The sequence below is a fragment of the Oncorhynchus keta genome, chromosome 6, assembly GCF_023373465.1.
Source record: "Oncorhynchus keta strain PuntledgeMale-10-30-2019 chromosome 6, Oket_V2, whole genome shotgun sequence".
Classification (NCBI taxonomy): Eukaryota; Metazoa; Chordata; class Actinopteri; order Salmoniformes; family Salmonidae; genus Oncorhynchus; species Oncorhynchus keta.
The window spans coordinates 40014777-40039683 of NC_068426.1; the positions used below are offsets into that span (position 1 = coordinate 40014777).

The 24907-nt window shown below is 46.4% G+C and overlaps 1 protein-coding gene and 2 long non-coding RNA genes across 7 annotated transcripts in view; 1 reads left to right on the plus strand and 2 right to left on the minus strand.

Annotated features, from left to right (window-relative positions):
* The window catches only part of LOC118385593 (patatin-like phospholipase domain-containing protein 7), a 63078-nt gene extending 51488 nt beyond the window's left edge, over positions 1-11590 (plus strand). For 2 of the 5 annotated variants that reach the window (XM_052521503.1, XM_052521504.1), the window contains exons 31-35: positions 308-496; positions 6496-6615; positions 10060-10147; positions 10735-10853; positions 11193-11590. In XM_052521503.1, the coding sequence (XP_052377463.1) occupies positions 308-496; positions 6496-6615; positions 10060-10147; positions 10735-10853; positions 11193-11312 (636 nt within the window). In that variant the 3' untranslated portion in view covers positions 11313-11590. Of the gene's footprint in view, positions 1-307; positions 497-6495; positions 6616-10059; positions 10148-10734; positions 10854-11192 lie in introns of those variants that run through there. The other 3 variants (XM_052521505.1, XM_052521506.1, XR_008139519.1) reach the window with 3 other exon arrangements.
* LOC127930793 (uncharacterized) lies at positions 5050-6442 on the minus strand. The gene is made up of 4 exons (XR_008139522.1): positions 6094-6442; positions 5640-5966; positions 5220-5295; positions 5050-5143 (listed from the first exon to the last, which is right to left on the minus strand). It is a non-coding gene; the product is annotated as an uncharacterized LOC127930793 (long non-coding RNA).
* Positions 11381-12353, minus strand: LOC127930791 (uncharacterized). The gene is made up of 3 exons (XR_008139520.1): positions 12222-12353; positions 11662-11801; positions 11381-11521 (listed from the first exon to the last, which is right to left on the minus strand). It is a non-coding gene; the product is annotated as an uncharacterized LOC127930791 (long non-coding RNA).
* Positions 12354-24907: the final 12554 nt, after the last annotated feature.

A 24907-nucleotide genomic window follows, 5' to 3' on the forward strand; every position in this document is an offset into this window, starting at 1 on the left:
AACCCAAAGATTATGGTGTGATGATATGGTTTGCAATTCATTGTTATGAAATGGTATTGGTTTCATATCGGAGTGAAAATGTGTTGTCGTTCACCGAGAATATTTCTGCAGTTTTTCCACGCACTGTGAATGTGTGGAGTTACTTTGTGTGTCCAAAATGGTACCCTCTTCCCTATTTAGTGCTCTGGTCAAACCGTGTGCACTATATAAGGATTAGGGTGCCACTTTGGACACACTAGGCACTGGAGGCATGTGCACAGTTGTCACCCTGCTGCGCTAAGTGTTGTGGCATTTGACACCCCTGTAGGTGTTGAACATGGCAGAGATTCAGACGCGGCTGGCATACGTGTGCTGTGTGCGTCAGCTGGAGTCGGTGAAGAGCAGTGACTACTGCGAGTACATCAGGCCCCCCATAGACCGATACCGTACCCTGGAGTTTGGCAAGTTTGACGAGATCGCTGTGAGTCTCCCTCTCTCTCTCTCTGACGAGATCGCTGTGAGTCTCCCTCTCTCTCTCTCTCTCTCTGACGAGATCGCTGTGAGTCTCCCTCTCTCTCTCTCTGACGAGATCGCTGTGAGTCTCCCTCTCTCTCTCTCACTCTCTGAGAGATCGCTGTGAGTCTCCCTCTCTCTCTCTCTCTCTGACGAGATCGCTGTGAGTCTCCCTCTCTCTCTCTCTCTCTGACGAGATCGCTGTGAGTCTCCCTCTCTCTGTGTCTTTGACCTGGGCAGTCAGTCTGTTATTCTCTCTGACCTGGGCAGTCAGTCTGTTATTCTCTCTCTCTCTCTGTGACCTGGGCAGTCAGTCTGTTATTGTCTCTGTGTCTCTGACCTGGGCAGTCAGTCTGTTATTCTCTCTCTCTCTCTTGACCTGGGCAGTCAGTCTGTTATTCTCTCTCTCTCTCTGTGACCTGGGCAGTCAGTCTGTTATTCTCTCTCTCTCTCTGTGACCTGGGCAGTCAGTCTGTTATTCTCTCTCTCTCTGTGACCTGGGCAGTCAGTCTGTTATTCTCTCTCTCTCTGTGACCTGGGCAGTCAGATTTCTGTGACCTGGCAGTCAGTCTGTTATTCTCTCTCTCTGTGACCTGGGCAGTCAGTCTGTTATTCTCTCTGTGTCTCTGACCTGGGCAGTCAGTCTGTTATTCTCTCTCTCTCTCTCTGTGACCTGGGCAGTCAGTCTGTTATTCTCTCTGTGTCTCTGACCTGGGCAGTCAGTCTGTTATTGTCTCTGTGTCTCTGACCTGGGCAGTCAGTCTGTTATTCTCTCTCTATCTGTGACCTGGGCAGTCAGTCTGTTATTCTCTCTCTCTCTGTGACCTGGGCAGTCAGTCTGTTATTCTCTCTCTCTCTGACCTGGGCAGTCAGTCTGTTATTCTATCTCTCTCTTTGACCTGGGCAGTCAGTCTGTTATTCTCTCTGACCTGGGCAGTCAGTCTGTTATTCTCTCTCTCTCTCTGTGACCTGGGCAGTCAGTCTGTTATTGTCTCTGTGTCTCTGACCTGGGCAGTCAGTCTGTTATTCTCTCTCTCTGTGACCTGGGCAGTCAGTCTGTTATTGTCTCTGTGTCTCTGACCTGGGCAGTCAGTCTGTTATTCTCTCTCTCTCTCTGTGACCTGGGCAGTCAGTCTGTTATTGTCTCTGTGTCTCTGACCTGGGCAGTCAGTCTGTTATTCTCTCTCTCTCTCTTTGACCTGGGCAGTCAGTCTGTTATTCTCTCTCTCTCTGACCTGGGCAGTCAGTCTGTTATTCTCTCTCTCTCTCTGACCTGGGCAGTCAGTCTGTTATTCTCTCTCTCTCTCTCTCCTGGGCAGTCAGTCTGTTATCTCTCTGAGTCTGTTATTCTCTCTCTCTCTCTGTGACCTGGGCAGTCAGTCTGTTATTGTCTCTGTGTCTCTGACCTGGGCAGTCAGTCTGTTATTCTCTCTCTCTCTCTGTGACCTGGGCAGTCAGTCTGTTATTCTCTCTCTCTCTCTGACCTGGGCAGTCAGTCTGTTATTCTCTCTGACCTGGGCAGTCAGTCTGTTATTCTCTCTCTCTCTCTGTGACCTGGGCAGTCAGTCTGTTATTCTCTCTGACCTGGGCAGTCAGTCTGTTATTCTCTCTCTCTCTCTGTGACCTGGGCAGTCAGTCTGTTATTCTCTCTCTCTCTCTGTGACCTGGGCAGTCAGTCTGTTATTCTCTCTCTCTCTGTGACCTGGGCAGTCAGTCTGTTATTCTCTCTCTCTCTGTGACCTGGGCAGTCAGTCTGTTATTCTCTCTCTCTCTCTCTGACCTGGGCAGTCAGTCTGTTATTCTCTCTCTCTCTCTCTGACCTGGGCAGTCAGTCTGTTATTCTCTCTGACCTGGGCAGTCTGTTATTCTCTCTCTCTCTCTGTGACCTGGGCAGTCAGTCTGTTATTGTCTCTGTGTCTCTGACCTGGGCAGTCAGTCTGTTATTCTCTCTCTCTCTCTGTGACCTGGGCAGTCAGTCTGTTATTCTCTCTCTCTCTGTGACCTGGGCAGTCAGTCTGTTATTCTCTCTCTGTCTCTGACCTGGGCAGTCAGTCTGTTATTCTCTCTCTCTCTCTTTGACCTGGGCAGTCAGTCTGTTATTCTCTCTCTGACCTGGGCAGTCAGTCTGTTATTCTCTCTCTCTCTCTGTGACCTGGGCAGTCAGTCTGTTATTCTCTCTCTCTCTCTGACCTGGGCAGTCAGTCTGTTATTCTCTCTCTCTCTCTGTGACCTGGGCAGTCAGTCTGTTATTCTCTGTGTCTCTGACCTGGGCAGTCAGTCTGTTATTCTCTCTCTCTCTCTTGACCTGGGCAGTCAGTCTGTTATTCTCTGTGTCTCTCTGTTATTCTCTCTCTCTCTCTGACCTGGGCAGTCAGTCTGTTATTCTCTGTTATTCTCTCTCTCTGTGACCTGGGCAGTCAGTCTGTTATTGTCTCTGTGTCTCTGACCTGGGCAGTCAGTCTGTTATTCTCTCTCTCTCTCTTGACCTGGGCAGTCAGTCTGTTATTCTCTCTGTGTCTCTGACCTGGGCAGTCAGTCTGTTATTCTCTCTCTCTCTCTGTGACCTGGGCAGTCAGTCTGTTATTCTCTCTCTCTCTCTGACCTGGGCAGTCAGTCTGTTATTCTCTCTCTGTGACCTGGGCAGTCAGTCTGTTATTCTCTCTGTGACCTGGGCAGTCAGTCTGTTATTCTCTCTCTGTGACTGGGCAGTGACCTGACCTGGGCAGTCAGTCTGTTATTCTCTCTCTCTCTTTGACCTGGGCAGTCAGTCTGTTATTCTCTCTCTCTGACCTGGGCAGTCAGTCTGTTATTCTCTCTCTCTCTGACCTGGGCAGTCAGTCTGTTATTCTCTCTCTCTCTCTCTGACCTGGGCAGTCAGTCTGTTATTCTCTCTGAGGGCAGTCAGTCTGTTATTCTCTCTCTCTCTCTGACCTGGGCAGTCAGTCTGTTATTGTCTCTGTGTCTCTGACCTGGGCAGTCAGTCTGTTATTCTCTCTCTCTGTGACCTGGGCAGTCAGTCTGTGACCTGGGCAGTCAGTCTGTTATTCTCTCTCTCTCTCTGACCTGGGCAGTCAGTCTGTTATTCTCTCTCTCTCTCTGTGACCTGGGCAGTCAGTCTGTTATTCTCTCTCTCTCTCTGACCTGGGCAGTCAGTCTGTTATTCTCTCTCTCTCTCTGACCTGGGCAGTCAGTCTGTTATTCTCTCTCTCTCTGACCTGGGCAGTCAGTCTGTTATTCTCTCTCTCTCTCTGACCTGGGCAGTCAGTCTGTTATTCTCTCTCTCTCTCTGGGCAGTCAGTCTGTTATTCTCTCTCTCTCTGACCTGGGCAGTCAGTCTGTTATTCTCTCTCTCTGTGACCTGGGCAGTCAGTCTGTTATTGTCTCTGTGTCTCTGACCTGGGCAGTCAGTCTGTTATTCTCTCTCTCTCTCTCTTTGACCTGGGCAGTCAGTCTGTTATTCTCTCTGTGTCTTTGACCTGGGCAGTCAGTCTGTTATGTTCTCTCTCTCTCTTTGACCTGGGCAGTCAGTCTGTTATTCTCTCTGTGTCTCTGACCTGGGCAGTCAGTCTGTTATTCTCTCTCTCTCTCTCTTTGACCTGGGCAGTCAGTCTGTTATTCTCTCTGTGTCTTTGACCTGGGCAGTCAGTCTGTTCTCTCTCTCTCTCTTTGACCTGGGCAGTCAGTCTGTTATTCTCTCTGTGTCTCTGACCTGGGCAGTCAGTCTGTTATTCTCTCTCTCTCTCTTTGACCTGGGCAGTCAGTCTGTTATTCTCTCTGTGTCTCTGACCTGGGCAGTCAGTCTGTTATTCTCTCTCTCTCTCTTTGACCTGGGCAGTCAGTCTGTTATTCTCTCTGTGTCTTTGACCTGGGCAGTCAGTCTGTTATTCTCTCTCTCTCTCTTTGACCTGGGCAGTCAGTCTGTTATTCTCTCTGTGTCTTTGACCTGGGCAGTCAGTCTGTTACTCTCTCTGACCTGGGCAGTCAGTCTGTTATTCTCTCTCTCTCTCTGTGACCTGGGCAGTCAGTCTGGTATTGTCTCTGTGTCTCTGACCTGGGCAGTCAGTCTGTTATTCTCTCTCTCTCTCTTTGACCTGGGCAGTCAGTCTGTTATTCTCTCTCTCTCTCTGACCTGGGCAGTCAGTCTGTTATTCTCTCTGACCTGGGCAGTCAGTCTGTTATTCTCTCTCTCTCTGTGACCTGGGCAGTCAGTCTGTTATTGTCTCTGTGTCTCTGACCTGGGCAGTCAGTCTGTTATTCTCTCTCTCTCTCTTTGACCTGGGCAGTCAGTCTGTTATTCTCTCTCGCTTTCTGACCTGGGCAGTCAGTCTGTTATTCTCTCTCTCTCTCTGACCTGGGCAGTCAGTCTGTTATTCTCTCTCTCTCTCTGACCTGGGCAGTCAGTCTGTTATTCTCTCTGACCTGGGCAGTCAGTCTGTTATTCTCTCTCTCTCTCTGACCTGGGCAGTCAGTCTGTTATTCTCTCTCTCTCTCTTTGACCTGGGCAGTCAGTCTGTTATTCTCTCTCACTCTGTGACCTGGGCAGTCAGTCTGTTATTCTCTCTCTCTCTCTTTGACCTGGGCAGTCAGTCTGTTATTCTCTCTCTCTCTGTGACCTGGGCAGTCAGTCTGTTATTCTCTCTCTCTCTGTGACCTGGGCAGTCAGTCTGTTATTCTCTCTCTCTCTCTGACCTGGGCAGTCAGTATGTTATTCTCTCTCTCTCTGTGACCTGGGCAGTCAGTCTGTTATTCTCTCTCTCTCTCTGACCTGGGCAGTCAGTCTGTTATTCTCTCTCTCTCTGTGACCTGGGCAGTCAGTCTGTTATTCTCTCTCTCTCTGTGACCTGGGCAGTCAGTCTGTTATTGTCTCTGTGTCTCTGACCTGGGCAGTCAGTCTGTTATTCTCTCTCTCTCTCTTTGACCTGGGCAGTCAGTCTGTTCTCTCTCTCTCTTTGACCTGGGCAGTCAGTCTGTTATTCTCTCTGTGTCTTTGACCTGGGCAGTCAGTCTGTTCTCTCTCTCTCTCTCTTTGACCTGGGCAGTCAGTCTGTTATTCTCTCTTTGTCTCTGACCTGGGCAGTCAGTCTGTTATTCTCTCTCTCTCTCTTTGACCCGGGCAGTCAGTCTGTTATTCTCTCTGTGTCTCTGACCTGGGCAGTCAGTCTGTTATTCTCTCTGTGTCTTTGACCTGGGCAGTCAGTCTGTTCTCTCTCTCTCTCTGTCTGTGTGTCTGTCTGTGTGTCTGTGTCTGTCAGTCTGTTATTCTCTCTCTCTCTTTGACCTGGGCAGTCAGTCTGTTATTCTCTCTCTCTCTCTCTTTGACCTGGGCAGTCAGTCTGTTATTCTCTCTCTCTCTCTGTGACCTGGGCAGTCAGTCTGTTATTCTCTCTGTGTCTTTGACCTGGGCAGTCAGTCTGTTATTCTCTCTCTCTCTCTTTGACCTGGGCAGTCAGTCTGTTATTCTCTCTCTCTGTGACCTGGGCAGTCAGTCTGTTCTCTCTCTCTTGCTTCCTCTCGTTCTCCCATGACCCCCTCTTACTCTTGTTATTGTCTTTGTGTCTGTGACCTGGGCAGTCAGTCTGTTATTCTCTCTGTGTCTTTGACCTGGGCAGTCAGTCTGTTCTCTCTCTCTTGCTTCCTCTCGTTCTCCCATGACCCCCTCTTACTCTTGTTATTGTCTCTGTGTCTGTGACCTGGGCAGTCAGTCTGTTATTCTCTCTGTGTCTTTGACCTGGGCAGTCAGTCTGTTCTCTCTCTCTTGCTTCCTCTCGTTCTCCCATGACCCCCTCTTACTCTTGTTATTGTCTCTGTGTCTGTGACCTGGGCAGTCAGTCTGTTATTCTCTTGCTTCCTCTCATTCCCCCTCTAGACCTCTTCACACTTCCCTATTTGTCTCTCTTGCCTCCTCCATCTTCAGTCAAAAGTGTGAGAAGGTTTTCAAGGATTGCCTGAGACCCCCCATTAGCTACATTACATTCCTGTGTGTGTGTGTGTGTGTGTGTGTAGGAGGTGGGCTACCAGCACGGCAAGACGGTGTTTGACGTGTGGAGTCGCAGTGGAGTGGTGGAGAAGATGCTGAAGGACCGTCGCCAGGAGGAGTTTCACAACACGCATAGCAACAACAACGTGAGGGAGGGAGGGTCAGGGAGTGACTAGATCATCACATGTTTAAATGTTCAGGAGAGAATTCCAGGACCACAGAGCAACTAAAACTGTTCTAATTCTTGGTAAAAGCAAATGAGAACGGGACCGTAATTGATATTTATTTGCTGACCTGATTAAAGAAGAACAGGTGTAGATAGTGTCATTTTTACCCAATGTGGCCTTATATACCAGTGTTTATCCCACGCGAGGTCGATGACGACCAGCCAACGGCGCTGTAGAGATCACAGTGATGTGTTTAGACGTTTTTCATTGGTAGTGAACCTGAGGGCCTCATGCTATGCTGAGTCAAGTGCTCTGTGTTGTGGTTGAGGCCTGCATATATACAGGGCCTTCAGAAAGTTTTCAGACTCTTGGCTTTTTCCACATTTTGTTACATTACAGCCTTGTTCTAAAATGGATTAAATAGTTTTTGTTTCGTCATCAATCTACGCAATAATACCCCATAATGACAAAGCAAAAACATTTTTTATTTTATTTTATTTATAAAAATGTAAAACAATTATATCATAAATATTCAAACCTTTACTCAGTACTTTGTTGAAGCACCTTTGGCAGCGATTACATCCTCAAGTCTTCTTGGGTTTGACGCTACAAGCTTGGCACACCTGTATTTGGGGAGTTTCTCCCATTCTTCTCTGCATATCCTCTCAAGTTCTGTCAGGTTATATGGGGACCATCGCTGCGCATCTATTTTCAGGTCTTTCCAGAGATGTTCGATCGGGTTCAAGTCCAGGTTCAAGCCCACTTGTCCCAAAGCCACTCCTGTGTTGTCTTGATTGTATGTTGTCGTTGTCCTGGTGGAAGGTGAACCTTCACCCCAGTCTGAGGTCCTGATGTCTCTGGAGCAGATTATCAAGGATCTCTCTGTACTTTGCTCCGTTCATCTTTCCCTCAATCCTGACTAGTCTCCCAGTCCCTACCGCTGAAAAACATCCCCACAGCATGATGCTGCCTCCACCATGCTTCACCTTAGGGATGATGCCGGGTTTCCTCCAGACGTGATGCTTGGCATTCAGCCCAAAGAAATCAATCTTGGTTACATCAGACCGGAGAATCTTGTTTCTCATGGTCTGAAAGTCTTTAGGGAACTTTTGGCAAACTCCAAGCGCCACTCTTATCATAAAGGCCTGACTGGTGGAGTGCTGCAGAGATGGCTGTCCTTCTAGAAGGTTCTCCCATCTCCACAGTGGAACTCTGGAGCTCTGTCAGATTGACCATCGGGTTCTTGGTCACCTCTGACCAAAGCCCTTCTCCCCCAATTGCTCAGTGTGGCCAGACGGCCAGCTCTAGGAAGAGTTTTGGTGGTTCCAAACTTCTTCCAGATGGAGGCCACTGTGTTCTTCGGGACCTTCAATGCTGCAGAAATGTTTTGGCACTCTTCACCAGATCTGTGCCTCGACACAATCCTGTCTCGGCTCTCTACGGACATTTCCTTCAACCTCATGGCTTGGTTTTTGCTGTGGCTGTCAACCGTGGGACCTTATATAGACAGATGTGAGCCCTTCCAAATCATGTGCAATCAACTGAATTTACCACAAGAGGACTGCAATCAAGTTGTAAAAACATCTCAAGGATGATCTGCAGAAACAGGATGCACATGAGCTTAATTTTGAGTCTGATAGCAAATGGTCTGAATACTTATGTAAAGAAGGTATTTCTGATTTTTGCTTTGTCATTATGGGATATTGTGTGTAGATTGAGGATTGTTTTATTTAATCCATTGTAGAATTAGGCTGTAACGTAACAAAATGTGGAAAAAGTCAAGGGGGCTGAATACTTTCCGAATGCACTCTGTAACTGGCGCAGCGGTCTAAGGCACTGCATCTCAGTGCTAGAGGCATCACTACAGACCCTGGTTCGATTCCAGGTTCTATCACAACAGGCCATGATTGGGAGTCCAGAGGGTGGCGCACAATTGTCCCATCATCCGGGTTAGGATTTTGCCTGGGGTAGGCCGCCATTGTGAATAAGAATTTGTTCTTAACTGAATTTCCTAGTTAAATAAAGATTTAAATTAAATGTAAAGCCACCAGTAATGTACATCGTAGAGAAAAAGAAAAGCAAGAAAGAGAAAAAGAAGCCTAATAATATGCACTTTGTTTATACCCGAATTCAGAACCAGCTTCAAATCATACCGTTTCTGTTGTATTGTGGTAAGTGCTCTTTGGGCATTTTGAAAAGCTGAAGATAATAAACTACTACCACTTGAATGAAGAACAGTATTATCTGCATAAAAATTAACATCCGCTATTTCAATATGATTCCCAATGTTGTTGATATATAAAATGAACAACAGTGGGCCCAAAATAGAACCTTGCGGAACACCTAAGCACAACTCCGTAGACTCAGATTTACAACAACCCACCATTACACATTGTGTAGGATTTGATAGGTAATTTATAAACCAATCTAGAGCATGACCAGTAATTCACAGGGGGCTCATGTAGACCTTTTCAAATAAACTGCCTGAATCTAGAAAGTTCTGATTTAAGGCTTTCAGAATAGAGGTTCTCTCAGATACAATCTGTCCAACAATTGTTTGGGAAGCTGTGTATCTTTTTAAACCTTTCGCTACTTGCCAAAATGTGGCGGGATTATTTAAATTACCCAAAGTAGATTTAAGGTAGTGGTCTGCTTTCAGTTTTCGGTCATTGCCACACCCAGATTTCAAAGACGTTTAAAAGCCATCCAATCATCCGCCGAACCTGACCCTCTTGCTTTAACCCACATAGCATTTAGTTCCCTTATGATTTTAGTAAGTTCATCAGTAAACCAAGGGTTCTCTGACCTTAATCCTGATTTTATTTTTAAGGGGCCTATTTCATACATCCTGGAATGTGTTGTGGAAGGGAGAAAAGGTTCAACATCGGGGATTAATTCCATTCCATTCAATGCGAAATACAAATGTAAAAAAACCTTGAATATCGAACCGCTTCCAGTTTTCTTTTCGTAACGACAGGTGGAGATCGCTTAGGAATTTTACCATCTCTCACACAGGCAATAATAGCACAGTGATCACTTGTGTCATTTGCAACAAAACAAAGAGTCACAAATCAAGTAGTCCAACAGCAGATCAGTAAAAAAGTTTGCGATGTAGGTGAGAGAGAGATGGGCAACTGTACCAGACAGAGAGAGACAGACCAGGGCTGGCTGGAAGCAGCAGGTATCAGGGGGAGGTTGAAGAGGTCCTCAGCAGACATCCAGGGCGACAATAGATGATCAAATAACCGTTGGTCGGAAAAACAAAACCATGACGGCGATACGATCGCTAACCAGAACCGTAATAAAATCCAGACCAGAATGGATGGTCATGACTAGATAATGTACAAATGTGTATTTTAATGCTATTATTCTGAATGATTTCTGTATGATACCAGTGTGCTGTCTGTCCTATGTGTTCTGCAGGGACCTGTGACCTGTCCTAATGCCTCCTTCACTGACCTGGCAGAGATCGTGTCCCGCATCGAGCTGGCCAAACCAGCTCTGGTCGACGGTGAGACTGGCAGATGATCTGAGCAGCAGAGTGCTGTGGAGGTCAAACGGGCATTATAAGTTGTAGGCCAATCACAACGAGACACATGACCTCTGGGACCCCAGATATTTGGCAACAAGAGAGGGGAAAAGCTGTAACTGTTATTTTAACTGGAAAAGGCCCTTTTTTGATTGTAAGCTGGGAAGAGCCTGCGAGTCAATAGCTGTTGACCCTCCTGTTACCGTCACAGCTGGAGCAAATGAATATTTATGTTTCTAATGCCGCTCTGCTAGCTTTTCACCCCCCTCCCCTCTCTGTCATGGGTTTGGCACTCTGCCTCCTGCTCTCCTGGGGAAGATTATTTTCTATCTTGTCTTTCTCCTTGCTTGTTGTAGACTATTGTTTGGGCTCTGTGAATGCAGCCACACTCACTTAGCAGAAACATTTGTTTTGGTTAAATGATGATTAATATGCAGCTATGACAGTTCCTATGACACACCCCTCCTTCCTCTTTCATCTGTCCACTCTCTTCTTCACCACCTCTCTCTTTGTGCACCTTTCCATCTCTCTCTCCCCGCCACGCTCTCCATGACCCTTCCCTATCTCAGAGGAGTCCGACTACCCCACAGACTATGAGGAGGAGGCGGTGGAGAGTGCCTACTCAGACTTTGAGCTGTCCAATCACTACAGCGAACACACCACCGAGGGGGAGGAGACTGCGGACACGGTGCGGTGAAGGGTTTACATGTCGAGTCATTTTAGCAGACGCTATTATCCAGAGTGACTTGTGGTTTACAGTCTGACGTTAGTGTCCTTTGTTTGTACTAGTTTCCCGTGGGAAATCGAACCCACAACCTGGCGTTGCAAGCACCCTGCTCTACCAACTGAGCCACACATTGTTGAATGTTGATGCTTGTTCTTAACTCGATATTGCGTGACGGTGTAAAATAAGAGGACATTTTAGGACCTGTGCCGTCTTATCATTTTCTCTCTCCTTTTGAGACTTTTAAGCCTGAGATCAGCCTAATGACATATCAGCTAGTCACTGTGTCCTCCTCATCCTCAGGATGAAGAGCTGCTGGACATGGGGAGAAGACGTCGCCCTCCTCCCCCGGGCTACAGCGACATGAGCCCCATCTCCTCCCCCCACACCCCGCCTACAGCCCCACCCCTTGGAGGAAACTGAGGGGAACCCCACCGCTGAGCGAAGTCCATGCCAAGAGTCACTGAACCCACAGTCTGGAAGCGCAAGGACCTGACTCTCTGTCTGCCCCCAGCACTAGCGCTAACACAGTGCCTTACAGACCCACAACAAATACAAGAAACTGACTCTCTGTCTGCCTCCAGCACTAGCGCTAACACAGTGCCTTACAGACCCACAACAAATACAAGAAACTGACTCTCTGTCTGCCTCCAGCACTAGCACTAACACAGTGTCTTACAGACCCACAACAAATACGAGGCCCTGACTCTCTGTCTGCCTCCAGCACTAGCGCTAACACAGTGCCTTACAGACCCACAACAAATACAAGGACCTGACTCTCTGTCTCCCTCCAGCACTAGCGCTAACACAGTGTCTTACAGACCCACAACAAATACAAGAAACTGACTCTCTGTCTGCCTCCAGCACTAGCGCTAACACAGTGTCTTACAGACCCACAACAAATACAAGGAACTGACTCTCTGTCTGCCTCCAGCACTAGCGCTAACACAGTGTCTTACAGACCCACAACAAATACAAGAAACTGACTCTCTGTCTGCCTCCAGCACTAGCGCTAACACAGTGTCTTACAGACCCACAACAAATACAAGGAACTGACTCTCTGTCTGCCTCCAGCACTAGCGCTAACACAGTGTCTTACAGACCCACAACAAATACAAGGAACTGACTCTCTGTCTGCCTCCAGCACTAGCGCTAACACAGTGCCTTACAGACCCACAACAAATACAAGGAACTGACTCTCTGTCTGCCTCCAGCACTAGCGCTAACACAGTGTCTTACAGACCCACAACAAATACAAGAAACTGACTCTCTGTCTGCCTCCAGCACTAGCGCTAACACAGTGCCTTACAGACCCACAACAAATACAAGGACCTGACTCTCTGTCTGCCCCCAGCACTAGCGCTAACACAGTGCCTTACAGACCCACAACAAATACAAGAAACTGACTCTCTGTCTGCCTCCAGCACTAGCGCTAACACAGTGCCTTACAGACCCACAACAAATACAAGAAACTGACTCTCTGTCTGCCTCCAGCACTAGCACTAACACAGTGCCTTACAGACCCACAACAAATACAAGAAACTGACTCTCTGTCTGCCTCCAGCACTAGCGCTAACACAGTGCCTTACAGACCCACAACAAATACAAGGAACTGACTCTCTGTCTGCCTCCAGCACTAGCGCTAACACAGTGTCTTACAGACCCACAACAAATACAAGAAACTGACTCTCTGTCTGCCTCCAGCACTAGCACTAACACAGTGTCTTACAGACCCACAACAAATACAAGAAACTGACTCTCTGTCTGCCTCCAGCACTAGCGCTAACACAGTGTCTTACAGACCCACAACAAATACAAGAAACTGACTCTCTGTCTGCCTCCAGCACTAGCGCTAACACAGTGTCTTACAGACCCACAACAAATACAAGGAACTGACTCTCTGTCTGCCTCCAGCACTAGCACTAACACAGTGTCTTACAGACCCACAACAAATACAAGAAACTGACTCTCTGTCTGCCTCCAGCACTAGCGCTAACACAGTGTCTTACAGACCCACAACAAATACAAGGAACTGACTCTCTGTCTGCCTCCAGCACTAGCACTAACACAGTGTCTTACAGACCCACAACAAATACAAGAAACTGACTCTCTGTCTGCCTCCAGCACTAGCGCTAACACAGTGTCTTACAGACCCACAACAAATACAAGGAACTGACTCTCTGTCTGCCTCCAGCACTAGCGCTAACACAGTGTCTTACAGACCCACAACAAATACAAGAAACTGACTCTCTGTCTCCCTCCAGCACTAGCGCTAACACAGTGTCTTACAGACCCACAACAAATACAAGAAACTGACTCTCTGTCTCCCTCCAGCACTAGCGCTAACACAGTGTCTTACAGACCCACAACAAATACAAGAAACTGACTCTCTGTCTGCCTCCAGCACTAGCACTAACACAGTGTCTTACAGACCCACAACAAATACAAGAAACTGACTCTCTGTCTCCCTCCAGCACTAGCGCTAACACAGTGTCTTACAGACCCACAACAAATACAAGAAACGGACTCTCTGTCTGCCTCCAGCACTAGCACTAACACAGTGTCTTACAGACCCACAACAAATACAAGAAACTGACTCTCTGTCTGCCTCCAGCACTAGCGCTAACACAGTGTCTTACAGACCCACAACAAATACAAGAAACTGACTCTCTGTCTGCCTCCAGCACTAGCGCTAACACAGTGTCTTACAGACCCACAACAAATACAAGAAACTGACTCTCTGTCTGCCTCCAGCACTAGCGCTAACACAGTGTCTTACAGACCCACAACAAATACAAGAAACTGACTCTCTGTCTGCCTCCAGCACTAGCGCTAACACAGTGTCTTACAGACCCACAACAAATACAAGAAACTGACTCTCTGTCTGCCTCCAGCACTAGCGCTAACACAGTGCCTTACAGACCCACAACAAATACAAGAAACTGACTCTCTGTCTGCCTCCAGCACTAGCGCTAACACAGTGTCTTACAGACCCACAACAAATACAATACCAGCTATTTCCAACAGTCAATGCATAATCATATTCCTGTCTGAGTCTGTCTGCCACCTGGAGATGGTGGAGATAGTTTGTGTCCCGTGTTCTTCCCTCTGAATATAAATCCCTTAATGGGACCACAAGCTGGGCGGTGGTGAAGATGGGGCGGTCTCTTCTGAAATGGCTGCCTACTGGTCTTCTGTACGCCTCCCGTCAGCCTCGGTGTCTGAGGTCCGCGATACAACGGGAAGAGGATCCTTTCCGAGTCACGGGGGGGGGGCGCAGTTCGGCGGCAATTGGACGTGCACAGTGGGACGGGACACACAGAAGAAGCAGCGGAAGCATCTGGTTGTCCTTCTGTTTTCTGGCTTCAATCAATTAGATGAAGGGTTAAATGCAGACCACACTGTTAATGCCATATAGCGTTTATCTATGTACAGGCACATCCAAGACCGCTAGACGATTGACCAGTGTAACACAGTTGATTTGACTAATGAATGATTAACCTTTACTTACCTCTAGAACTAACTTTATAGATGTACTGGCACAACATTAAGCAAATCAATGCAGCGTATTATTATATTTTTTTACGTGTGTTTATCAGTGTCTTTAACCCAGCTGATATTGACGCACCGGCAGCCTTTCATTGTGTTGTAGATCTTAGAAAGTCCCCTGACGTTGTAAGGCGTCCTGAATGGCACCCTATTCCTTTTACAGTGTACTACTTTAGACCAGTAGGGCTCGGGTCAGAGGTAATGCGTTATACAAGGGGACAGGATTGGGAGTCAACCTATTCCTTTTACAGTGTACTACTTTAGACCAGTAGGGCTCGGAGCAGAGGTAATGAGTTATACAAGGGGACAGGATTGGGAGTCAACCAGTCTGAATGCAGAAGAGATAGTGTGTGTGTGTGTGTGTGTGTGTGTGTGTGTGTGTGTGTGTGTGTGTGTGTGTGTGTGTGTGTGTGTGTGTGTGTGTGTGTGTGTGTGTGTGTGTGTGTGTGTGTGTGTGAGCATGCATGTCAGTAACAGGATTCTTGTTTATAAAATGCATGCATATGTTCAGTGAATGGAACAAAGCTTTTTGTGAACCCTTACTGAACTAAAACAACTTGACTTTTAACACCATTTCAAGCTATTTAATTGTGCCTTTTGACTGACAATCACTTGCTGATTAGTTCAACTTGAATGTTGAGCACAGTTTGCCAATGACCCTGTTAAACAATGAAGGACTTGTGTAGTATTTAGACTTGTGTGTGAATGTTATTTGTAATGTATGTTTTTTGATAATTCATTGTATAACACTAATCACTAATAATAAACCACTATTGGTTAGCTGAGTCTCTTTACATTTGTGTTTTGTCTAGCGTTGTTGAGCGAGATCCATTTTTCAGAAATCATTTTTCTAGGACTCTGGGTCTGAGTGGGAAAAACTAGCTTTTAAAGCTGCAACATGTACCTCTTTCAGAAGCCCAATCAAATTCACATGTGTGTTAGATCTATCATTCTCATTTAAAACCTAAAGTCTAAGAAGCGGTAGATTTGTTTCTATGTGAGATTTCTAGCCTTCCCGTTCTTAAGTTTTGTTTTCGTGTCTTTACTTTTGGTTTTGTACAACGGTTTCGAATAGCTGGAAATACAATATTTTTGGTTATAGTAAAGATATTTCATAGCGGTTTAGATGGTACAATGATTCTCTACCTGCTTGTTTTGTCACAAACTACACTGAACAAAAATAGAAACGCAACATGCAACAATTTTTGAAGATTTTACCGAGTTACAATTCATAAGGAAATCAGTCAATTGAAATACATTCATTCAATCCTAATCTATGGATTCCACACGACTGAGAATCTGTCACAGATACAGGACAAGCTCATTGAACATCTCATTCCAAAATCATGGGCATTAATATGGAGTTGGTCCCCCCTTTTAATGCTATAACAGCCTCCACTCTTCTGGGAAGGCTTTCCACCAGATGTTGGAACATTTCTGCAGGAACTTGCTTCCACTCAGCCATACGTGAGATTGGGCACTGATGTTGGGCGATTAGGCACGCAGTCGGAGTTCCAATTCACCCAAACGGTTTGATGGGGTTGAGGTCAGGGCTCTGTGAAGGCCAGTCAAGTTCTTCCACCGATCTCGACAAACCATTTCTGTGTGGACCTCGATTTGTGCATGGGGGCATTGTCATGCTGAAACAGGAAAGGGCCTTCCCCAAACTGTTGCCAAGTTGGAAGCACAGAACTGCTGGAATGTCACTGTATGCTGTAGCCTTAATATTTCCCTTCACTGGAACTAGAGGGCCTAGCCCAAACCGCACCCGACCATTATTCCTCCTCCACCAAATTTGACAGTTGACACTATGTATTCGTGCGGGTAGTGTTCTGGCATCCGCCAAACCCAGATCTGTCCGTCAGACTGCCAGACGGTGACGTGTGATTCATCACTCCAGAGAATGCTGTGGGGCTGCTTGGCCATGGAAACCCATTTCATGAAGCTCCCGATGAACAGTTATTGTGCTGACGTTGCTTCCAGAGGCAGTTTGTAACTCGGTAGGGAGTGTCGCAGACGATGGTACGCACTACACCCTTCAGCACTCGGCGGTCCCGTTCTTGTGTGGCCTACCACTTCGCGGCAGAGCCATTGTTGCTCCTAGACTTTTTTACTTTACAATAACAGTTACAGTTGTCCGGGGCAGCTCTAGCAGGGCAGAACTTTACAAACTGACTTGTTGGAAAGGTGGCATCCTATGACGGTGCCACATTGAAAATCACTGAGCTTTTCAGTAAGGCCATTCTATGTTTGTCTATGGAGATTGCATGGCTGTGTGTTGATTTTATACACCTGTCAGGAACAGGTGAGGCTGAAATAGCCGAAGCCACTCATTTGAAGGGGTGTCCACATACTTTTGTATATATAGTGTACCAACAAAAAAAAACCTAGGGGTGTGGATCAGAAAACCAGTCAGTATCTGGTGTGACCACCATTTGCCTCATGCAGTGCAACACATCTCCTTCACATGGAGTTGATCAGGCTGTTGATTGTGGCCTGTGGAATGTTGTTCCACTCCTCTTCAATGGCTGTGCAAAGTTGCTGGATATTGGTGTGAACTGGAACACACTGCCATACACGTCGATCCAGAGCATCCCAAACATGCTCAATGGGTGACATGTCTGGTGAGTATGCAGCACATGGAAGAACTGGGACATTTTCAGCTTCCAGTAATTGTGTACAGATACTTGCGACATGGAGCCATGCATTATCATGCTGAAATATGAGGTGGTGTTGGTGGATGAATAAAATGACAATGGGCCTCAGGATCTCATCACGGTATCTCTGTGCATTCAAATTGTCATCGATAAAATGCAATTGTGTTCGATGTCTGTAGCTTATGACTGCCTGCCCACAACCTCACCGCCACCATGGGGCACTCTGTTCGCAACGTTGACAAAAGCAAACCGCTAACCGACATGATGCCATACGCGCTCTTTGCCATCAGCCCGGTACAGTTGAAACCGGGATTCATCTCTGAAGAGCAATCGAAGGTTACAACGCTGAACTGCAGTCAGGCTAAAACCCTGGTGAGGACCTCAAGCACACAGGCGAGCTTCCCTGAGACAGTTTCTGACAGTTTGCGCAGAAATTCTTCGGTTGTGCAAACCCACATTTTCATCAGCTGTGGAGAAGGCGGCTATTGAGGTTCTGGGTTGGCGTGGTTACACGTGGTCTGCGGTTGTGAGGCTGGTTGGACGTGCTGAAAAACTCTCTAAAATGACATTGGAGGCGAATTATGGTAGAGAAAATTAACATTCAATTCAAGCTCGGGTGGACAATCCAGCAGTCAGCCAATGACACGCTCCCTCAACTTGAGTAAAGTGTTCTGACCCCTTGACTTCTTCCACATGGATAAAATACTTTCCCCCACATCAATCTACACCATAATGACAAAGCAAAAACATAATTCCTTGCAAATGTATATTTTAAAACAAGGCCCCACAGTTGACAGTGCAAGTCAGAGCAAAACCAAACCATGAGGTTGAATGAATTGTTTGTAGAGCTCCAAGACAGGATTGTGTCGAGGCACAGATCTGGTGAAGGGTACCAACACATTTCTGCAGCATTTAATGTCCCCAAAAACACAGTGGCCTCCATCATTCTTAAATGGGAGAAGTTTGGAACCACCAAGACACTTCCTAGGCTGGCAGCCCGGCCAAACTGAGCAATTGGCAGAGAAGGGCCTTGGTCAGAAAGGTGACCAAGAATCCGATGGTCACTCTGACAGAGCTCCAGAGTTCCTCTGTGGAGATGGGAGAACCTTCCAGAAGGACAACCATCTCTCCAGCACTCCACCAATCAGACCTTTATGGTAGAGTGGCCAGATGGAAGCCACTCTTCAGTAAAAGGCACATAACAGCCCGCTTGTAGTTTACCAAAAGGCACCTAAAGGACTCTCAGACCATGAGAAACAAGACTCTGGTCTGATGAAACCCAGATTGAATCTTTGGCCTGAATGCCAAGAGTCACGTTTATAGGAAACCTGCTGTTTTTCAGCAGCAGGGACTGTGATACTACTCAGGATCGAGGGAAAGATGAACAGAACAAATTTTAGAGAGATCCTTAATGAAAACCTGCTCCAGAGCGCTCAGGACATCAGACGGGTGAAGATTCACCTTTCAACAGGACAACAATCCACAACCAAGACAACGCAGGAGTGTCTTTGGGAGAAGTCTCTGAATGTCCTTGAGTGGCCCAGCCAGAGCCCGGCTGGGCCACTCAATAAACTGTTTTTGCTTTGTCATTATGGGGTATTGTGTGTAGATTGATAAGGGGGGGAAAAACAATTGAATCCATTTTAGAACCAGGCTGTAACGTAACAAAATTTGGAAAAAGTCCATGGGTCTGAATACTTTCTGAATACCCTGTATATAATATTCTGTTGTGTGACAGAACTGTACCCCCATCACAAGATGCACCTGTGTAATGATCATGCTGTTTAATCAGCTTCTTGATGTGCCACACCTGTCAGGTGGATGGATTATCTTGGCAAAAGGAGAAATGCTCACTAACAGGGATGTAAACACATTTTTGCACAACATTTGCAAGAAATCAGCTTTTAGTGCATTCTGGGATCTTTTATTTCATGAAACATGGGACCATCATGTTCAGTGTATTAGAATGTTAGTACACATGAAATGACAAAGCGATTTCTGCATAGCGCATCTTTAATTTTAGCAACCAATCGTATTGATGTGTGTAATGAGTTTCTCTCACTCGCCAAGGGACAGTGGACCTTGGTCAGCTGGTAAGGATCTGCGGGGGAATTTGGGTCAGAGAGAGGGGGACGGAGATAGGCAGCACAATTAGACCCAACCAAATCATGAGAAAACAAAAATATAACTACTTGACACATTGGAAAGAATTAACAAAAAAACTGAGCAAACTAGAATGCTATTTGGCCCTAAACAGAGAGTACATAGTGGCAGAATACCTGACCACTGTGACTGACCCAAACTTAAGGAAAGCTTTGACTATGTACAGACTCAGTGAGCATAGCCTTGCTATTGAGAAAGACCGCCGTAGGCAAACATGGCTCTCAAGAGAAGACAGGCTATGTGCACACTGCCCACAAAATGAGGTGGAAACTGAGCTGCACTTCCTAACCTCCTGCCCAATGTATGACCATATTAGAGAGACATATTTCCCTCAGATAACACAGATCCACAAAGAATTCGAAAACAAATCCAATTTTGATAAACTCCCATATCTACTGGGTGAAATCCCAGTGCCATCACAGCAGCAATATTTGTGACCTGTAACACTGTAACACAATACATTTCACATGCTGTTGTGCAAATGGAATATTTTATTTTTTACCTTTATTTAACTAGGTAAATCAGTTAAGAACAAATTCTTATTTTCAATGACGGCCTAGGAACAGTGGGTTAACTGCCTGTTCAGGAGCAGAACGACAGATTTGTACCTTGTCAGCTCGGGGGTTTGAACTTGCAACCTTCCGGTTACTAGTCCAACGCTCTAACCACTAGGCTACCCTGCCGCCACCCGAATAAATAACAGGTGGAAATTATAGGCAATTCGCAAGACACCCCCAATAAAGGTGTGGTTCTGCAGGTGGTGACCACAGACCACTTCTCAGTTCCTATGCTTCCTGGCTGATGTTTTGGTCACTTTTGAATGCTGGCGGTGCTTTCACTCTAGTGGTAGCATGAGACGGAGTCTACAACCCACACAAGTGGCTCAGGTAGTGCAGCTCATCCAGGATGGCACATCAATGCAAGCTGTGGCAAGAAGGTTTGCTGTGTCTGTCAGCGTAGTGTCCAGAGCATGGAGGCGCTACCAGGAGACAGGCCAGTACATCAGGAGACATGGAGGAGGCAAGGAAGAGCAGGAGGAGCACTGCCAGAGCCCTGCAAAATGACCTCCAGCAGGCCACAAATGTGCATGTGTCTGCTCAAACGGTCAGAAACAGACTCCATGAGGGTGGTATGAGGGCCCGACGTCCACAGGTGGGGGTTGTGCTTACAGCCCAACACTGTGCAGGACGTTTGGCATTTGCCAGAGAACACCAAGATTGGCAAATGCGCCACTGGCGCCCTGTGCTCTTCACAGATGAAAGCAGGTTCACACTGAGCACATGTCACAGAGTCTGGAGACGCCGTGGAGAACGTTCTGCTGCCTGCAACATCCTCCAGCATGACCGGTTTGGCTGTGGTCAGTCATGGTGTGGGGTGGCATTTCTTTCATGTGCTCGCCAGAGGTAGCCTGACTGCCATTAGGTACCGAGATGAGATCCTCATACTCCTTGTGAGACCATATGCTGGTGCGGTTGGCCCTGGGTTCCTCTTAATGCAAGACAATACTAGACCTCATGTGGCTGGAGTGTGTCAGCAGTTCCTGCAAGAGGAAGGCATTGATGCTATGGACTGGCCCACCCGTTCCCCAGACCTGAATCCAATTGAGCACATCTGGGACATCATGTCTCGCTCCATCCACCAACGCCACGTTGCACCACAGACTGTCCAGGAGTTGGCGGATGCTTTAGTCCAGGTCTGGGAGGAGATCCTTCAGGAGACCATCTGCCACCTCATCAGGAGCATGCCCAGGCGTTGTAGGGAGGTCATACAGGCACGTGGAGGCCACACACACTACTGAGCCTCATTTTGACTTGTTTTAAGGACATTACATCAAAGTTGGATCAGCCTGTAGTGTGGTTTTCCACTTTAATTTTGAGAGTGAGTCCAAATCCAGACCTCCATGGGTTGATAAATTTGATTTCCATTGATAATTGTGTGATTTTGTTGTCAGCACATTCAACTATGTAAAGAAAAAAGTATTTAATAAGAATATTTCATTCATTCAGATCTAGGATGTGTTATTTTAGTGTTCCCTTTATTTTTTTGAGCAGTGTATATACTGTATATAATATGACATTTGTAATGTCTTTATTGTTTTGAAACTTCTGTATGTGTAATGTTTACTGTTAATTTTTCTTGTTTATTTCACTTTTGTATATTAGCTACCTCACTTGCTTTGGCAATGTTAACACATGTTTCCCATGCCAATAAAGCCCCTTGAATTGAATTGATCAAAGAAATGGAGAGCAAGCAGTCTGTGTGCTTTTAACACGATCTACTGTACGTGTCAGAGGAAAGAAATGAGAAGGTGAAAGTGACGTGAGATCACGATAGAGGAAGTCCTGAATGTCTTCGACAGGACACACAGACGGATGGGAATATGTGGGCTGAGGGGTCGTTTTTTACTGAGTTGATTTATGGAAAGTCATTCTTCATGGTCATACGTCTCTCTGTCTCGCTCTCTGTCTGTCTGTCTCTGTCTCTGTCTCTCTGGCTCTGTCTGTGTCAGTCTCTGTCTCTCTCTGTCAGTCTCTGTCTCTCTCTGTCTGTCTCTGTCTCTCTCTGTCGGTCTCTGTAGGTCTCTGTCTCTCTGTCTCTCTCTCTCTCTGTCTGTCTCTCTCTGTCGGTCTCTGTCTCTCTCTCTCTCTGTCTCTCTCTGTCGGTCTCTCTGTCGGTCTCTGTCTCTCTCTGTCTCTCTCTCTGTCTCTCTGTCTCTCTCTCTCTCTCTCTGTCTCTCTCTGTCTCTCTCTGTCTCTCTCTCTGACCAGTTCATCTGGGACACAGATGACTTAAACAGGTAAGTGGGTCACTTTCAACGCTTCAGGTATTTAAATACCTCATTCTGACACATGAATACAAATAGAAACACATGGACGCTCAACTTCCTCAATTCCACAAACACTCACTTACAGTACATATAGTACGTCCTTATGTTTACTCGCCGGTAAACTCACTTCCTTTTACTCACATAGTCCTCTCCACGCTCTCTTCAGTTGAGACATCATTCTTTCCTCATTCAATCAATTGTCTGTGTAATTATTTTTTCATTTTTATTTCTCTGTTCTGTGCCCCACTAAATCTTCACAGGACTTTAAATGGAAGAAAATCCATTTCAAAAGGAGTTTTGATGAAACTTTTCCGTGTGCGTGAGCCCGTGGGTGTTTTTTTTGGCTCAGTGGAGGATTAGATGTGTCCTTGCCACTATTGCAGACTGGCCTCGTCTCCTCAAGGAGCTGTGAGTGAGATTGAGCCAAGCCCCATAGTTAAGGTCGGGCCTGGACGAGGCACCTCATCTCGTCTGTGTGAACTGAACATTGTCCACCGACAGTTCATCTGCCAATCATCTGCCAATCAGCCGGCAGTAAGACTCACTCTCCCAGTGTATGCCCAAAATAGCACAGAATCCATTCATCCATAATAGCACCTGGTTCTGTAGACGGGTGTAGCTAGTTCTGCCGTTGTTGAGGCTCACATTTGTCTGCAGTGTTCAACGCTTCTAGTAGATGAAAATGTGGATTAGATTAGTGGCCAGCGGCCATGTCCTGTAATGACTTACTTCTTTCTGGCATTATGATCGGTGCCCACTGCCGCACAGGCCAAATGACTGTAAGATTTGTTACCACCAGCAGCCTGCTCTGTCTACTCCGCGGTTTACCATGCTGCAGGTCATTCAGAATGACCTTAATCTTTGTGTTTGTGTATTAAGTTTTCCATCTGGGTCATGTCTGGATGCGGGTGTGTTCATTTAAATATATACAGTGGGGCAAAAAAGTATTTAGTCAGTCACCAATTGTGCAAGTTCTCCCACTTAAAAAGATGAGAGAGGCCTGTAATTTTCATCATAGGTACACTTCAACTATGACAGACAAAATGAGAAGAAAAAAATCCAGAAAATCACATTGTAGGATTTTTAATGAATTTATTTGCAAATTATGGTGGAAAATAAGAATTTGGTCACCTACAAACAAGCAAGATTTCTGGCTTTCACAGACCTGTAACTTCTTCTTTAAGAGGCTCCTCTGTCCTCCACTCGTTACCTGTATTAATGGCACCAAAATTTGACTTCCGCTTTTAACCCAACCCCTCCGAAAGACACACATACACAGATTCCTTTGGAGAGGTGTGGGGGCAGCCAAATTGCCCACTGGGCACACACTGGTTGAATCTACGTTGTTTTCAAGTGGAATAGACGTTGAATTGACATCTGTGTCCTGACGGTGGGTGCCCGGGGAGCTGTTGTTGTGGTGGCTTAAGTGCCTTGCTCAAGGGCACACCGACAGGCAATGGTATCCCGGATTTGATACCAGCAACCATACAGCTGCCAGCTCACTTCCCAACAGATTTTTCCCCGCCGGACCCGGGATTTGAACTGGCAGCCCTCCGGTTGCTGGCACACTGCTAGGCGATCATTTTCTCTGTCAAATATATGCAGCCCATACTTTCCTAGTTTTGTTTTAACAACCTTCTTAACCTCTGTCTCTCTCACACACACACCTTAACCCCCCTCTCCTTATCTCTCTGTGTTCCCTGGCGACCAGGAGGTGGTTCTTCTGTGGGTAATCACTCACTTCCATCTCCCCTGACAACGGCGGGGCGCTGTAATTACACTCTGGTTGCCGTGGTACACCTGCTGACATGGACGACGCCACACATCCTTCAGGCAGCACAGTCCTCAGGCGACAGAGAAGGCACCAGGGCAAGACATGGGAGCAACACACTGTGATTGGCACTGCAGGTGGCCAATAGGGAGGAGTCCCAGAGGGAGATGCACAGCAGTGGGTGGAGACACACTGGGAGAGAACAGATGTGAATGTAGTTCCTGGCTTGTGTCCTGGACCTCGACTTATTACACACCATGTAGTGTTTGACCTTTGGTTGATGACCTTTTGTAGGTTACATTGACTTATTACACACCGCGTAGTGTTTGACCTTTGGTTGATGACCTTTTGTAGGTTACATTGTTATGAATGTGTTGTTGTTATATATATATATTTTTTTTAAAGCATAGAAATACATACTTGGATTGATACAATAGGCTTCATAGGAGGGGTGTCAATCAAATGTTGTACTGGGGGCCTGCACTGGAAATGGTTTCTACTTCCTCGCCGTCAAAAAGTGCAAGAAATAGTCCTGTACCAATAGTTTTTGGGGATTTTCAGTGCTGTTTACGGCAAACAGTATAGTTAGATAACTTCATAAGGAATCGTTTAAGAGGTGAAAAGACCCTGCACATGTTCCCGGAGGAGGAGAAAGTATTGTCCCAAACTCCCAACCTTTTTTGGGGTACTGTACCACTAAAACACTTTGACCTGCCTGAAGTACCCCCTTCCGACCGGCATGATTCCTAGATGAGATTTGGACTAAATTAGGTTTAATATCAGTATTATTTGTCTGTGTCTGTCATAACTGCGAATAATTATAATAAGTTACAATAATAACACTTGTGTCTTTTAACATCAGTTTAATATTTTTTCTTGGATTATTTTACATCTTCATGTGTCCAGACAAATGATACAAAAACAAAAGAATACATTTTATATACGTCCCAATCCATATTTATAAGCTTTGTCAATCTTGGTGTGTGGCAACAACAGCTTTTCTCCATGACTAGTCTGTTCCTGTGCTTGATCTTGATTCGGGTCATGGATG